Source organism: Pongo abelii, chromosome 9 (genome assembly GCF_028885655.2).
Source record: "Pongo abelii isolate AG06213 chromosome 9, NHGRI_mPonAbe1-v2.0_pri, whole genome shotgun sequence".
In the NCBI taxonomy this organism is placed as follows: domain Eukaryota; kingdom Metazoa; phylum Chordata; class Mammalia; order Primates; family Hominidae; genus Pongo; species Pongo abelii.
In genome coordinates, this window is record NC_071994.2 from 62,749,985 (window position 1) to 62,764,716 (window position 14,732).

Genomic DNA, 14,732 nt, shown 5'->3' on the forward strand with positions numbered 1-14,732 from the left:
CGGTTTGTACTGTATTGACTATTCCTAGTGATAGTGACATACTCATTTTAATTTGAATATAATGTACATTTCGTGGAAAATTATTATACCAATTGAGAATAAAAGATGATCTGATTCTAGAAAATTATCACCATATTTGTTTAATCCATGAGAATAATAATGGTTATAAAAATAAAACCCCATGACAGGTAAATGCAGTGCTGATCTTGGATCAGAACAACAGCAACAACAAATTTCTATGAAGGACATTATTGGCACAGATTGAGAAATATGAATATGGTGTGTATATTAGTTAATTGATCAATGTTAAATTCTCTGATAATTATAATGTGGTTATATAAGAAATTATCCTTACCCTTGAGAGAGATACACTAAAATAATCAGCAGTAAAGAGCAAATGTGGGCCAGGTGTGGTGGCTCATGCCTAAAATTGCAGCACTTTGGGAGGCTGAGGCAGGTGGATCACCTGAGGTCAGGAGTTCGAGACCACCCTGACCTATATGGTGAAACCCTGTCTCCATTAAAAATACAAAAATTAGCTGGACATGGTGGCGTGCAACTGTAGTCCCAGCTACTCAGGAGGCTGAGAGAGGAGAATTGCTTGAACCCAGGAGGCAGAGGTTGCAGTGAGCCAAGATCTTGCCACTGCACTCCAGCCTGGGTGACAGAGCAAGACTCCATCTCAAAAAAAAGAAAAGAGCAAATGTGGGAAGATATTAATTGGTGAATGTAGGTGAAGGATATACAGGAGTTCACTCTTAGAATTTTTTTATCAGTTTCAAATTGTTTTTAAGTGTGCATCTTTTAAATGTTACATTTTCCTGTGGAGTCAAATAATATCACATTTAACAAAATTGTTAATAATTTATGAATGTTATCTAATACCAAGTCTATATATAGATTTTCCCAGTTATCCCAAAAGCCCTTTTTGTTTAGTTTGCCCATTTTTGACCATGTATTGTATCTGGTGGTTATGCCCTCTCAGTCTCTTAATTTTGGACAGTATCTTTTTTTAATGACACTGATTCGTTGAAGAGACCAGACCAGTAATACTAGAAAATGCCCCTCTTTCTGGATGTGTATGGCTACTTTCTTATGTTGTTTAGCTTGTTCCTTTGACTTCTGTTACTTTCTATAAACTGTAAGTTGGAGCTTTAGCTTTAGCTTGACAGAGTCAAAGTAAACATTATCAGTTTGAATGTGTCATGTGCTATTATTTCATATTGCAATGTATCAGGAGACCCAAAATATCTAGTTCTTCCACCACTAGTGGTTTTGTTATTGATTAAAGAATTAAAGTGATGATAGATAAACCCCACCATTCTGCAGTGAATTTTTTTCCTGTGACCAGAAAGATTGGTGTTAATTCTTGATTTTTTCTTCTTTTTTAGGATCTGGTTATGGATATCCTAAGAGTATTGAGCACACCAGACTTAGAAGTACGAAAGAAAACTCTACAGTTAGCACTGGATCTTGTCTCTTCTAGGAATGTTGAAGAGGTAAAACGAAACTTTGACAGCACTTTGTAGCTATCAGGCCCAAATATGATGTAACTCTCACTTATTTTTACTTCATTCTATAAGCTGGTTATTGTCCTGAAGAAGGAAGTAATAAAAACAAATAATGTGTCTGAGCATGAAGATACTGACAAATACAGACAACTCCTAGTGCGAACATTACATTCCTGTTCTGTCCGATTTCCAGATATGGCTGCAAATGTTATTCCTGTGGTATGTAATTCTGATGACTTTAATTTTGAAATTCTCTAAAAGAATTTTTTTAAAAATCTAGTTATTTGACAAACTCCAGAAATCTCAGCTGCCTGGAACCATTAAATTTCATGGTGAGAAGTGATCTTTATGTCTGCCTCTACATTTAAACTCAGAAGGGTGAGGACTGACTTCTTTCACTTTCATATTCATCAAAAAAACAAAAACAGTGACCAGAAAAAAGCTTTGCATATTCTTTTAATTGATGATACAGTTACCTAAAGTAAAATTATGCTGTGTATATATATTATTCAGTAAAGCAAATAGGTATTTATTTTAAATAGCTTTAGCTCTTAAAGGAATCAGTTATAGGAAAAATTCACATACCTAGAATATTTTGCTGTCACTATCAGATAAGTGAGATATGTTATTATAATTTGATTTTTGCCTTTGAGCTCTTGAGTTCTCTCTGAAATGATTTTAGTTACAATTTAGGAGGATCGAATTCATTTATTTATTTTGAGTTTTGGATCTCTAGCTCATCTTTTATAGTGAATTTTAAAATAAATTTTGCTGCACATAAAATGGAAAAGCCATTGTGACTTTGTTTACATAATAGTACTTGTCTCTCAATTTACATTTTGTTGTGTATTTGAAAATTGTGAAGAATTACAAGGGTCAGGCATGGCGCTTCATGTCTGTAATTCGAGCACTTTGGGAGGGCTAGGCAAGAGGATTACTTGAGGCCAGGGGTTCAAGACCAGCCAGGGCAATATAGGGAGACCCTGTCTCTGCAAAAAAATTAATATGAGCTAGGCATAGTGTCATGCCTGAAGTCCTAGCTCCTGGGGAGGCTGAGGCTGCCAGAGGATCACTTGAGCCCAAGAGTTCAAGGCTGCAGTGAGCTATGATTGTGCCACTGTACTCTAGCCTGGGCAGCAGAGCAAGACCCTGTCTCTTAGAAAACAAAAAAAGAATTACATTCTTTTAATTTATTTCTTGTCCTAGATAATTTTCTTTTCGAAAATTGTTAGTTCCATTTTCCCTTTTTTTTTTTTTCTTTTAGTTAATGGAATTTCTCAGTGACAACAATGAAGCAGCAGCTGCTGATGTCTTGGAGTTTGTTCGTGAAGCCATTCAGCGCTTTGATAACCTGAGAATGCTTATTGTTGAGAAGATGCTTGAAGTCTTTCATGCTATTAAATCTGTCAAGTAGGTTTAAAATACACTTAAATGTAAGGTCAAGTAAGCATTTTATCAGTTTTTATCTTTAAAGGGTCAGTTGATAGAAAATAGAATGGAGAGGACAGTCAAGCCAAAATAAGACAAGTTTGTACAACAAGCATCACGCTACCTCCACTCTCATTTAATCTATAATAAATGGCCCAAAATAATTTTTTTAGTAGTGATTTAGCTCAGGGTCTCTATTCTGATTTTCTCTAAAACATTGTGAATCTTAAAGTAACTAAAGAGCATATTTTTAAATGGCATCACTTTTTGGCTATTACTATTATTTATATCTTCCTTTCACATTTAATGAAGAGAAAGATTGAAAATGCAACCTAAATCTGTCTTTCCCTTCAGAGAGCCTTTGCTAATGAGAAAGGACTGTTGCATCTAAATTTTGCTTCATTTAAAGCATCTGATGGATAGTCTGTAACAGACTTGAAATATGTCTACTTAGGAAGGGACAAGTACAAAATTGTTTTTATGATATGAAAATATATTAATATTTATGGAAGTGAGCAGAGCAGGATTTGCTTTCTTTGTGAGAAAAAAATCATATTAAGGATTTGCTTTTTTTGTGTGTGTGTGAGAGGGCTTTCCGGCAAAAACCAGAAAGGCTGCTAAACAAATTTTAAAAGACCTATGACACTAAGAATTTGTTTTTGACAGCCATAATCTCTTAGCGCTTTGGTTTCTATAATTAATTTTTTCTGAATAAATTTAATTAAAATCTTAGGGGAAAGATGACTAAGGACTTTATTCAGTTTAACGTTTTAAACTAAAGAATTGTTGGCTGGGTATGGTGGCTCACACCTGTATTCCCAGCACTTTGGGAGGCCAAGGCAGGAGAATTGCTGGATGTCAGGAGTTGGAGACCAGCCTGGGCAACATGGTGAGACTTTGTCTCTATTTATTTTTTTAATCTAAATGAGTGAATGAATGGTTGCTTTCTTTACTATTATTTTTTTACTGATCCCTTGTACTTCTTCTGTATCCATTGTTCAGTTCGACACCTTGCCTCTTCAGTGACTGAAAATAAAAAGTGAATTACTTTTTACATTAAAATACTACATTCCTGATTTTTTGTTTTTGTTTTTGTTTTGTTTTTACTTTATTTTATTTATTTATTTTTTTAAGAGAGATGAGGGCCTTGCTTTGTTGCCCAGGCTGGTCTCGAACTCCTGGACTAAAGCAATCCTCCCACCTCATCATCCCCAAATGCTGAGATTACAGGTGTGAGCCACTGTGTCTGGCCATAAAATAATACATTTCTTATAGTAGTAAGAGATAAAGCCAAATTTGCCTTCACTGTGTCCTAAATGGACACTTTACTGGGAAACATTTTGGTATTTTATTTTTACTGCTAGGTTTACCAGTTTTAGAATGTTCCTAATAATAATTAATAAGAACAGTTATTTTACTTTTAATCTTTGTGATTTCTGGAGAGAACTGAAACCTAGGTTTTGTTAGATTCTTTCTGAAATATTTATCTAAAATACTTTAGAACTGCAGAATCTTGTTGGTTTTTGTTTTTTGTTTTTTTGTTATTGAGACAGAAGCTCACTCTGTCACCCAGGCTGGAGTGCAGTGGCGCTATCTCAGGGCATTGCAACCTCCGCCTCCTGGATTCAGGCAGTTCTTTTTTTTTTTTTTTTTTTTTTGAGATGGAGTCTTGCTCTGTCTCACAGGCTAGAGTGCAGTGGCGTGATCTCTGTTCACTGCAGCTTCCGCCTCTCGTGTTCAAGCAATTCTCCAGCCTCAGCCTCCCAAGTAGCTGGACTACAGGCACGTGCCACTGCATCCTGCTAATTTTTTTTGTATTTTCTTGTATTTTCAGTAGAGACGTGGTTTCACCATGTTTGTGAGGCTGGTCTTGAACTCCCGACCTCAGGTGATCCGCCCACCTCAGCCTCTCAAAGTGCTGGGATTACAGGCGTGAGCCACCCTGCCCAGCCTCAAGCAGCTCTTATGCCTCAGTTTCCTCAGTAGCTGGGATTACAGATGTGCACCACCATGCCCGGCTGATTTTTGTATTTTTAGTAGAGATGGGGTTTCACCGTGTTGCCCAGGCTGGTTTCGAGCTCCTAGGTCAAGTGATCCGCTGGCCTCAGCCTCCCAATGTGCTGGCATTACAGGCGTAAGCCACCGTGCCTGGCCCTTGTTTTTTTTTCTTTTTTTCTTTTTGAGACGGAGTCTCGCTCTATCACCCAGCCTGGAGTGCAGTGGTGCGATTTTGGCTTACTGCAAGCTCCGCCTCCCGGGTTGCCGCCATTCTCCTGCCTCAGCCTCCCGAGTAGCTGGGACTACAGGCGCCCGCCACCATGCCTGGCTAATTTTTTTGTATTTTTAGTAGAGACGGGGTTTCACCATGTTAGCCAGGATGGTCTCGATCTGACCTTGTGATCCGCCTGCCTCGGCCTCCCAAAGTGCTGGGATTACAGGCGTGAGCGCCTGGCCCTTGTTTTTATTTGAGCTTAAATTAACAAAGAAAGATCTCTGCTTCAAGATTTGTCTGCCAAGTTCATGTTTCAGATCTTGTATTGTGCTAGGATTTACCGAGGAGCATTATGGATCCTGGGAGAATACTGTAGTACTAAGGAAGACATTCAGAGTGTGATGACTGAGATCCGCAGGTCCCTTGGAGAGGTATGTTTTACTTTAATAAATGTTACTTTATATGGTAATTTTTCCTTTAGGAAAATCTGACTTTTTGTAGTGATTTGCTTACATTATTTACACTTCTGGGTTAGATTTTGTTTGAACAAAATGTTCTGTGTCTATTAAAAAAAAAAAAAAAAGCAGCAGCTTGTAAAATTCTGCTTTAGCCTGTATTCTGAAGGAAGAATGCCTTAGAGTAAGTCTGACTTTAGAATATTTATGCACTGAAACTGACAGTATTCTTCATCCTAACAACCTTATGGTAGAATAGAAAGAACAGTGGACTAATTATCAGGAGACCTGACAATTAGTTCTAGTCATTGTTCTGTCAACAGTTAGCTGGAGGACCTTGAATATAAGTTCCTCAACCTAACTTGACATCAGTTTTTTTTCACCTATAAAATAAATTAAAATAGGTAATGATTAAATACTCTTAGTGCTCTTACATTAGGTAATGGACTGGTATTGAGTAATAAATACATAATAGCCATTCAGTTAATTTAAAAGTTAGTTGATGAAGTTATTATGTACAAATAAGTCGGATTTATTTCATTTTAGAAGGATGAGTACTGTTTTGGTTAAAATTTCAAGGAAAGGAATGAAGAAGAGGAATACGGCTTAATGACCATCTACTTTGTGTTAGACACTGTCCAATGCATTTTTCTATTAGGTAAAATGTGTGGAAAGAGTTAAGATTTCCACTTAACAGATTAAGAAACTGAGGTCCAAAGTAGTAAGTGTCAGAGTGAGAATTCAAACCCTGGAATATCCGTCTCTGAAGCCCCTATTCTACCTACTACATTATCCTGGGAAGGAAATAAATTGAAAGCAGAGTTCCCAGTTCCAAAAATCCCATTAGGGTAATGCCTTTTTTAGAGAAACGATCAAATATTTAAATATAATTTTGCTTGCTGTTGATACTATTACTAAAATGATGTTTCCAACTAAAATGATGTTTCCAATTGACTTTTAGATCCCAATTGTAGAGTCAGAAATAAAGAAAGAAGCTGGTGAATTAAAACCTGAAGAAGAAATAACTGTAGGGCCAGTTCAGAAATTGGTTACTGAAATGGGTACCTATGCAACTCAGAGTGCCCTTAGCAGTTCTAGACCCACCAAGAAAGAGGAAGACAGGTAATTTATGGCACATATACCCTGCCAGCTGTACTACTTTTATTATTACTCTTATATGTAAAACAGTCAAATGATTTCTTTTCTCTTGCTTTTGCAACCAAAATGAAAATCTTTGCCATTTAAGGTACTTAAATGCCATTTAAGGTACTTGAGAAGCGGAAGATGTTTAAGTTCTTCCCCCTAGGAATTGTATTGATGGTTTTAATCCTCTGTCCCTTCCAGTGTTTTTATGGAAATAACTGTTCTATTTAAACTCAAATTATTTTTACTCAGAAAATGCTAAGTGGTGGTAACTGAAGATGTTTGAGTTTTGTTGTTTATTAGAATCTGAAAACATTTTGAAGATTTTTCAATTTCTAAATGATGGAATAAAATTGTGCATTTTTCTATTAAGTAAATTTTAATGGTGAAGATGGTGAAATCTATGCCTAAAATTTTATTGAATACCCACTAAGTGCTAGGCATTGTGCTAAGTAGTTTGTCTCATATAGTCTTGACAATAAGCCTTTGAGATAGAATATATTATCTCCATTTTATGGAAGAAGAATTTGAGGCTTATCCAATAAATAAATAGGTAAGCTGGAATTTGGATGTACTTCATTAGCTGCAATTACGTATGCCCCTAATTAAATATTTTATCTTTCCATATTCTGTTGGCTTTTGTGTCATTCAAAGATAAGTTTTCTTTTTTTTTTGAGACAGAATCTTGCTCTGTCGGCCAGGCTGGAGTGCAATGGCGCGATCATGGCTCACTGCAACCTGTCTCCTGGGCTCAAGCAGTTCTCCTGCCTCAGTCTCCTGAGTAGCTGGGATTACAGGTGTGTGCCACCATGCCCAGCTAATTTTTGTATTTTTAGTAGAGACGGGGTTTCACCATGTTGGCCAGGCTGTCCTCGAACTCCTGACCTCAGGTAATCCGCCTGCCTTGGCCTCCCAAAGTGCTGGGATTACAGGCGTGAGCCACTGCACCTGGCCAACGATAAGTTTTAAAGTCATGTATTATTTTTCTTTTTCCTTCTTTCTTCTAGAAGCTAAGGAGTTAGTTAGCTGAGGTATCCTTATCACTGAAGGATGGTAATAAGAATGTTTAATAGGCCTATATCAATCATTTATACAGAAGCTGCATGCTGCTTAACAAGTTGGTAGGTTTGATTTTCCTTGGTTGCTTTGCAGACCTCCCTTGAGAGGATTCCTTCTAGATGGAGATTTCTTTGTTGCTGCCTCCCTTGCCACAACTCTGACCAAGATTGCATTGCGCTATGTAGCTTTGGTTCAGGAGAAGAAAAAGCAAAATGTAAGTTCATTTATTTTACATTTACCCAACAATTAAACATTGAGTGCGTACTATATGCATTGAACAGTGAGGGACTCAAAAATTAATGCTAAGTTTCTATCATGAAAGAGTTTATGATTTAATAGCAGAAGTGGACACAGTAATATATTACTCTAAAATTGATAAAGTATCTTCCTCTTCTGTTTGGGCTTTAAAAAAATTAAAATTGACAAAGTAATACAATAACAATGTCATGTGATTATTCCAGTGGAAGAGAAAGGATTTATGAAGTCACCTCAGTTTGCTGGGATTAGTTCAGGACCAGTGAAGGAAATGTCCTTCTCTCCAGCATCTGTATCCATTCGGTCATTGTCTGTTTTATCCCAGAATGTCTCTTAAGTTATTCTCATCTGTAGTTCATACCTGCATTGTAGCTTCTGACCGTTCTAACCAAACACCCATTTACAATGGTATGCAGTTGGGCCTCCATATTCACAGCTTCTGCACCTGCAGATTCAACCAACTATGGATTGAAAATATCTTTTTTTTAAAAACGATAAACAGTAAAAAATAATAGAAATTTGAAAACAATACAGTGTAACAATTATTTACATAGCATTTACAGGCATACTTCATTTTATTGTACTTTGCACATACTGTTTTTTTTTTTTTTTTTAAACAAATGAAGGTTTGTGGGAACCCTGAGTTGAGCAAGTCTGTTAGCACCATTTTTCCAAATAAGCATATGCTCATTTCATATCTCTGTGTTACATTTTGGTAATTCTCACAATATTTCAAACTTTTTCATTATTATTATTACATCCATTATGGTGATCTGTGATCAGTGATCTTTAATGTTACTATCATAGTTGTTTTGGGATGCCAGGAATCATTCCTGTATAAAATAGTAAATGTAATCAATAATTGTTGCGTGTGTTCCGACTGCTTCACCAACTGGCTGTTACCCCGTCTCTTTCCTCTTTGGGCCTCCCTATTCTATGCCCTGAGATACCACAATATTGAAATTAGGCCGGTTAATAATCCTACAATGGCTGCTAAGTGAAAGGAAGAGTCACATGTCTTTCACTTTAAATCAAAAGTGAGAAATAATTAAACTTAGTAAGGAAGGCATGTCAAAAGCTGAGCTAAGCCAAAAGCTAGGCTGCTTTTGCCAAGTAGGTAGCCAAGTTATGCATGCAAAGGAGACGCTCTCAAAGGAAATTAAAAGTGCTACTCCAGTAAACACATGAATGATAAGAAAGTGAAACAGCTGCCAGGCGTGGTGACTCATACCTGTAATCCCAGCACTTTGGGAGGCCAGAGGCAGGCAGATCACGAGGTCAGGAGTTCGAGACCAGCCTGGCCAACATGGTGAAACCTGTCTCTACTAAAAATAAAAAAATTAGCCAGGTGTGGTGGCAGGCGCCTGTACTCCCAGCTGTTTGGGAGGCTGAGGCTGGAGAATTGCTTGAACATGGGAGGCAGAGGTTGCAGTGAGCTGACATCACGCCACTGCACTCCAGCCTGGGAGACAGAACAAGACTCCATCTCGAGGAAAAAAAAGAAGAAGAAGAAAGAAAGTGAAATAGCTTTATTGCTGATAGAAAGTTTGAGTGGTCTGGATAGAAGATAAAACCAGCCACAAGATTCCCTTAAGCCAAAAGCCTAATCCAGACTAAGACCTTAACTCCCTTCAATTCCATGAAGGCCGAGAGAGGTGAGGAAGCTTCAGAAGAAGAGTTTGAAGCTAGCAGAGGTTGGTTCATGAGGTTTAAGGAAATAAGCCCGTCTTCATAATGTAAAAGTTTGACATGAAGTAGCAAGTCCTAATGGAGAAGGTGTAGCAAGTTATCTGGAAGATCTAGCCAAGATCATTGGTGAAGGTGACCACACTAAACAACAGATTTTCAGTGTAGACTGAACAACCTTATATTGAAAGAAGATGCCATTTAGGACTTTGGTAGCTAGAGAGGAGAAGTCAGTGCCTGGCTTCAAAGCTTCAAAGGATAGGCTGACTCTTTTGGTAAGGGCTAATACAACCAGTAAGTTGAAGCCATTGCTCATTTCCCATTTTGAAAATCCTAGGGCTCTTAAGAGTTATGCTTAATCAACTCTGTCTGTGCTCTGTCAGTGGAACAACAAAGCCTGGATGTCAGCACATCCTCTTTATGGGATGGTTTACTAAGTATTTTAAACTCACCATTGAGACCTACTGCTCAGAAATAAAAGACTCCTTTTAAAATATTACTGTTCATTGACAATTTAGCTGGTCATCCAAGAGCTCTGATGGAGGTGTAGAAAGAAATGAATGTTTTCATGCCTGCTAAGACAACATCCATTCTGCAGCCACTGATCAAGTAGTTTCAACTCTTATTATTTAAGAAACAGAATCCATAGAACATTTGTGGTAGTAGGGCAGAGTTGGTTACAATGTCCTACCACAGCAATTTCTAACATTCAAATTGGGCCTGTAGAAATGGGACTCCTTTTGATTCCTTCAGCTTTGTATTATGTTGGTTGTCTATACAGCAGGTTTCTAAATTGAAACAGTTTCACTCACATCACTCATATTTCCTTCGTTTTTGGAGACTAACAGCTTGATCTAAAAAAAAATTTTTTTTAGACGGAGTCTCGCTCTTGTTGCCCAGGCTGGAGTGCAGTGGCATGATCTCAGCTCACTGCAACCTCCGCCTCCTGGGTTCAAGCGATTCTCCTGGCTCAGCCTCCCGTGTAGCTGGGACTACAGGTGCCTGCCACCATGCCTGTCTAATTTTTTTTGTAATTTTAGTAGAGACTGGGGTTTCACCATGTTGACCACGCTGGTCTCGAACTGCTGACCTCAGGTGATCTGCCCACCTCGGCCTCCCAAAATGCTGGGATTACAGGCATGAGCCACCGTGCCTGGCCAGGTTTGTTTTGTTTCTGTTTTAGTTCCATTATAAGAAAAGCCATAAATGAGAGCCAGATAATTTACAAGGTATATTATCCCTTAATTGATTTAATTTATGAGCAATAATTTATTTTTTAACTCTTTTGTGGGCATTTATTTATTCAGGTCTGGTCACAGTATAATCTTGAAAGTATGTTTTTTAAAAGCCTCCAACATTTTTTTATCTCAGTGTTGAATTTGCTTTCCTCTCCTGGTTGCATCACTTCTGGAAGTTGGGAGTGTTTACTGATACCTGCTTAAAAGAGCCAGTTTCTTGTAACATACCGAGTTAATAATGTTTGCACTGTTTGGTACAAGAAGGAAGTTTAGTTGCTTATGATCTCACCAGCACTCCTTCATTTATGCCATTTCCAACACTCTTCATTTCTTTGTGTAGGACTAAGTTTCTGGTATCATACGTCTTTTGCCTAAAGAATTTGCTTTAACTTTTCTTATAGTGCAGATTTGTTGGCAACAGATTGTTCCAGTTTTTGTCTGGAAAAAGCCTATTTTTTATACACTTTAGAAAGTTACCTTTGTGGGTATAGGATTCTAAGTCTTCTGTTTTTTTTTTTTCCAGTAGTGTAAAGGTAAAGCTCCATTGTCTTCTGGCTTTTTGGTGAGAAGTCTACTGTCATTCTTATCTCCCTGGGTGGAGTGTGTGTGTGTGTGTGTGTGTGTGTGTATTTCTTCCACTGGTTTTAGATTTTCTCCTTTTCACTGGGTTTCAGTAATTTGATTAGGATATGCCTTAGTGTGGTTTTCTTCATGTTTGCTATACTTGTGGTTCATTGAGCTTGTTGGGTTTGCAGGCTTATATCTCCATCAGTTTGGGAAATTTTCAGTCATTTCCTCAGATTTTTTTTTTCTGTCCCCTCCTCTGTTTCCTCTCCTTTTGGAGACAGTATCCAAGCTTGGGGGATATATAGTTACTCTTCTGCTGGTTTTTCCCAGGCCTCCAGTAGTTTTTCATGCATGTGTGCATATCAGTACTCAGCCAAAGGCAATTTGGCAAGGACTTAGAGCATATGTGTCAGGATAATGCTACATGAGACTAAAAAAGTAAGTTGCAATCACTTGTGGAAGACTTTGAATAGCGGGTTAAGTAATACGGACTTCAGTATGAAGGCTGACATTCATTAAAGGTATTTACATAGGGAGTGAAATGATTGGCGCAGTATAAAAATTAAGATAGCAGAATCAGGTGATCACGCTTAGCAACACAATAATTGGACAGCCTAACTTTAGGTACCTTGTGATGCAATACAGTGTGACATACAAAACATCACCTATCTGGTATTCTAATCAAAAGTGTGGGATATTCTATAAAACAACTGGCCTCAGTTCTCTAAAAAAGTTAGTGTGATTAAAAACAAAAAGGCAGAGAACTGGTCTAGATTAAGAGGGATAAAATGCATGAAGCTGATCCTGGATTTAAAAAATAAAAACAAAAACATTTTAAGACAATTTAGGGAGATTTATTTGAATTCAGAGTATAGAAGCTGTATATTGGGATTGTTGAATTTTTCAGGTGAGAAAATGAAATTGTGGTTTGTAGGAAACTGTTCTGACTCTTAGGAGATGAATGCTGACGCATTTATGAGGTGAAGACTTTTTCATATGTTAGCCAAAAAAAATAAGTGTACATATATAGAATAGGTAAGCAAATGTGGCAAAATGTTAACAGTTGGTAAAGTGTATCATTCTTTTAACTTTTCTGTAGTTGGGATTAAAAAGGACAGTATCAGCACGTGAAGTGGTTACAGGGAAGGACTGGAGCAAGGGAAAACAGTTAAAAAGCCTCTGCTGTCTCTAATTGAGGATTAATGCAGGTCTTAGAGAGTGGCAGTTAAGAGTAGAAAGGAAGGAGAAGAATGCAAAAACAGATATGGACATAAAATCCAAAGAATTTGAAATCTTATTCAGGTGAAGTGAAAATTTAGATTGTGAGTTATAATGAAGTGACATGATTGCAATCTGAGAATCATGACAATATCAATAAACCATTTCTCTATTTTTTTAGTCTTTTGTTGCTGAGGCTATGTTGCTCATGGCTACTATCCTGCATTTGGGAAAATCCTCTCTTCCTAAGAAGCCAATTACTGATGATGACGTGGATAGAATTTCCCTGTGCCTCAAGGTCTTGTCTGAATGTTCACCTTTAATGAATGACATTTTCAATAAGGAATGCAGACAGTCCCTTTCTCACATGTTATCTGCTAAACTAGAAGAAGAGAAATTATCCCAAAAGGTAAGGTATATATGATGAAGCAACAAAAGTGTTTTGTGTCTCTTTGTGCAGTGGCTCACACCTGTAATCCCAGCACTTTGGGAGGCTGAGGCAGGAGGACTCCTTGGGGCCAGGTGTTTGAGACCAGTGTGGGCAACATAACAAGCCCCTGTCTCAACAAAAAAAATGAGAAAATTAGCCAGGCATGGTGGTATGTGCCTGTCATTCCAGCTACTTGGGAGGCTGAGGAGGAAGGATCATTTGAATCTAAGAGTTCGAGGTTGCAGTGAGCTGTGATCATACCACTGCACTCTGCCTGGGCAACAGAGTAAGAGCCTATCTCAGGAAAAAAAAAAAAGAAAGAAAAGAAAAGTGCTTTGTGGGTTTTCTTGTTGTTTTGTTGATTTTTCAGTCTTCATATGTGAGGGCTGTCTCTGTCAAAGGCCTCTAAAAAACTCTTTTCGTATTAAAGAGAGACTTTGTTATATTCTCAACACAGAAAGAATCTGAAAAGAGGAATGTGACAGTACAGCCTGATGACCCCATTTCCTTCATGCAACTAACTGCTAAGAATGAAATGAACTGCAAGGAAGATCAGTTTCAGCTGAGTTTGCTGGCAGCAATGGGTAACACACAGAGGAAAGAGGCAGCAGATCCCCTAGCATCTAAACTTAACAAGGTAACAAAATGTCTGATAGACTCTAAATTATTTAAATTGACTCCTTAAGGAAGTTGTTAGTGCTGCTGTTTTTAAAAGAAAGATAACTGTTTTGTCAAGTCACTGTGATAGGTCCATTAAACCTCAGTTGAAACTCAGAAGCTGATGAAGTACCTTACTACTATATGTGATAGTACTGTAAGTCCATCAGATGGTTTAACTCAATCCAGTTGTGTCTGGAATCGTAGACCAATAAATAGAAGGTGAGGGAAGGGGATCCTTAAGCTTAGCTGAGGTTTTTAAAGGGAAGCTGAACAGGCAACAGCCCTGGCCTCTTCCCACACCTTGACCTCACCTTCTCTTATTCTCTGCTACTTTAAACAGAGCAGTTCTACTTTTATATTCTTAATATATTGAGTTCCATATAGAATTTTATTAGGAAAATGATTCTACTCTCTTAAATATATAAATTAAAGAATCAGTGATCCCTCATCTATTAGACTGAGTGAACAGTCTTACATTGCTTTTGTTTAAGATAAGGTCAATAGCAGAATTGGAATTACTAAAGCAATTTCTCTCCCTTAAAATTGGGAATTGATATCAATAATACTACATTTATAATAGTTTTTAAGTTTTTTTGAATTGTAGTTAAAGTTGCAAAAGATTTGCCATTTTAACCCATTTGTAAGTGTACAGTTCTGTGGCATTAATTAAATTCACATTGTTATGCAGCCATCTCCAGGACTGTTTTCATCTTGCAAAGCTGAAACTATGTCCATTAAACAGTAACTCCTCATTCCTACTTCCCCTCAACCCCTGCTTACCCCAGCCACCATTCTACTTTGTGTCTCTGTGATTTTGACTATTAAGTACCTCATAGAAGTAAAACAATACAGTATTTTTCCTTTTGTGAC

The 14,732-nt window shown here is 37.5% G+C and overlaps 1 protein-coding gene and 1 non-coding gene across 4 annotated transcripts in view; one reads left to right on the plus strand and one right to left on the minus strand.

Moving 5' to 3' along the window:
- Positions 1-14,732, plus strand: part of COPB1 (COPI coat complex subunit beta 1) — a 42,639-nt gene that overhangs the window by 17,642 nt on the left and 10,265 nt on the right. For all 3 annotated transcript variants that reach the window (XM_003777804.5, XM_009246591.4, XM_054525938.2), the window contains exons 9-16: positions 1,392-1,499; positions 1,584-1,730; positions 2,776-2,921; positions 5,486-5,582; positions 6,568-6,728; positions 7,902-8,022; positions 12,954-13,181; positions 13,660-13,839. In XM_003777804.5, coding sequence (XP_003777852.2) covers positions 1,392-1,499; positions 1,584-1,730; positions 2,776-2,921; positions 5,486-5,582; positions 6,568-6,728; positions 7,902-8,022; positions 12,954-13,181; positions 13,660-13,839 — 1,188 coding nt within the window. The remainder of the gene's footprint in view (positions 1-1,391; positions 1,500-1,583; positions 1,731-2,775; positions 2,922-5,485; positions 5,583-6,567; positions 6,729-7,901; positions 8,023-12,953; positions 13,182-13,659; positions 13,840-14,732) is intronic.
- On the minus strand, positions 3,526-3,587 carry LOC112135598 (U7 small nuclear RNA). The gene has a single exon (XR_002916859.2). It is a non-coding gene; the product is annotated as a U7 small nuclear RNA (small nuclear RNA).